This window comes from Cyprinodon variegatus, unplaced genomic scaffold, assembly GCF_000732505.1.
Source record: "Cyprinodon variegatus isolate N-32 unplaced genomic scaffold, C_variegatus-1.0 Scaffold1491, whole genome shotgun sequence".
Classification (NCBI taxonomy): domain Eukaryota; kingdom Metazoa; phylum Chordata; class Actinopteri; order Cyprinodontiformes; family Cyprinodontidae; genus Cyprinodon; species Cyprinodon variegatus.
In genome coordinates this window covers 141,307-142,799 of record NW_015151944.1, presented here as the reverse complement: position 1 = coordinate 142,799, position 1,493 = coordinate 141,307, and the positions used below count along the sequence as shown (strand labels likewise).

Genomic DNA, 1,493 nt, shown 5'->3' with positions numbered 1-1,493 from the left:
CATTAGTGACTTAGGGGGAAACATGATGGTCCTAAACAAGTGAAGTTGTCCCACTATCCTCAGGACAGATTTGGAGTAAAAAAACTTTCATTTAATTCAAAATGGGTTGAAAGCTTTTCCTGGTTGAGAAAGAAATCCTTGTCATGAAGGATATGCAGTGTTTCCAACTTGCTTGATAACATCGTGTTCCCAACACTAACGCAGGTCATCCAGATCTCCATCCCAGTCTACAGCTGGAGGGGTGAAAGGTCATTCAGTGTGTTGAGAAGGATCCACACTGGGCTGAGGTGCACAATGGGACCAGACAGGCTCCATCATCTGGCTATTTTATCAGTGGAAATGGAAGAACTTTCTAAGCTGAGTCACAGTCTAGTGATTGACCGCTTTGCAAAAATGAAAAATAGGAGGAACACTTTAATGCTCAATAAATAAAATAAAAACTTAGCTCAGGATGAGTTAAACTTTCCCCCAAACTAAAACTCTGAAACCTGGGAATTAATGATTACTTCAGAATGTGTATAAGGAAACTTTTTATTTTTAAAGTTGTTGATGTCGTATTTTTTATAGCTGCAATGTTGAAATTGTTCCTGTTTGTTAAAACAAATATGCTCTTATTAATATCTCAGTGTGCTTGTCTGTAGTTGTGTATGGCAGGAGGGGGCATATGCGGTGGGGGGCCAGTGCCCCAGGAAAGCTTTGTGCCTAGCAACGCCCCTGTTCGTTTAGTTTAGTTTTGCTGTTTGCAGTGATGACGCGCGCGGGCGCCATCTTTGTAGTCTCAGACTGTTTTTTCAGAAGTGAGACATCCTCTCTAATAGACGATCTCCGGACGGAGTGCGTGCCTGTGCGTGTGTCTGTCGGTTCACGTCATCTCAGACGTCACAGCCTGCCGTTGGTCCAGCTGAGCTGGTCCAGCACCGAACCGAAGCCGATATTCGCTCCGGATCTTCCAGAACCGGAACTTTCCTAAACGAGTTGGACCGAGAGGACAGAGACCGAACCGGGGCGGAACCGCAGCCGTTAACGCTGGTGACGTCAGACTGCCTGTTTGTCACTTACCGGAACCGACCAGGATCGGTGGGACCGAGCGGCGATGGAGAGGAAGAGGACGGACTGTCCGGCTCTGCCGCCCGGATGGAAGAAGGAGGAAGTGATCCGGAAGTCCGGACTGAGCGCCGGAAAGAGTGACGTCTACTACTACAGGTGACCCACCGAACCAGAACCGAACCGCTGAGGAGCAACTGCTCTGCAGAACCAGATCTACAGGTCCTGATTATCATTCCCAGGGACAGGACCGACAGGACTCAGGGTCCGGTTCTGGACCTGGACCTGATGACCGAGTCCGGTTCTGGACCTGGACCTGATGGCAGGGTCCGGTTCTGGACCTGGACCTGATGGCAGGGTCCCGTTCTGGACCTGGACCTGATGGCAGGGTCCGGTTCTGGACCTGGACCTGATGGCAGGGTCCCGTTCTGGACCTGATGGGAGGTTTG

The 1,493-nt window shown here is 49.9% G+C and overlaps 1 protein-coding gene across 1 annotated transcript in view; it reads left to right on the top strand.

The window, feature by feature from the left end:
- The first annotated feature begins 865 nt into the window (after positions 1-865).
- LOC107103630 (methyl-CpG-binding domain protein 2-like) overlaps positions 866-1,493 on the top strand; it is a 17,378-nt gene continuing 16,750 nt past the window's right edge. Inside the window, exon 1 of the mRNA XM_015403404.1 lies at positions 866-1,203. Coding sequence (XP_015258890.1) covers positions 1,094-1,203 — 110 coding nt within the window. The 5' untranslated portion in view covers positions 866-1,093. The remainder of the gene's footprint in view (positions 1,204-1,493) is intronic.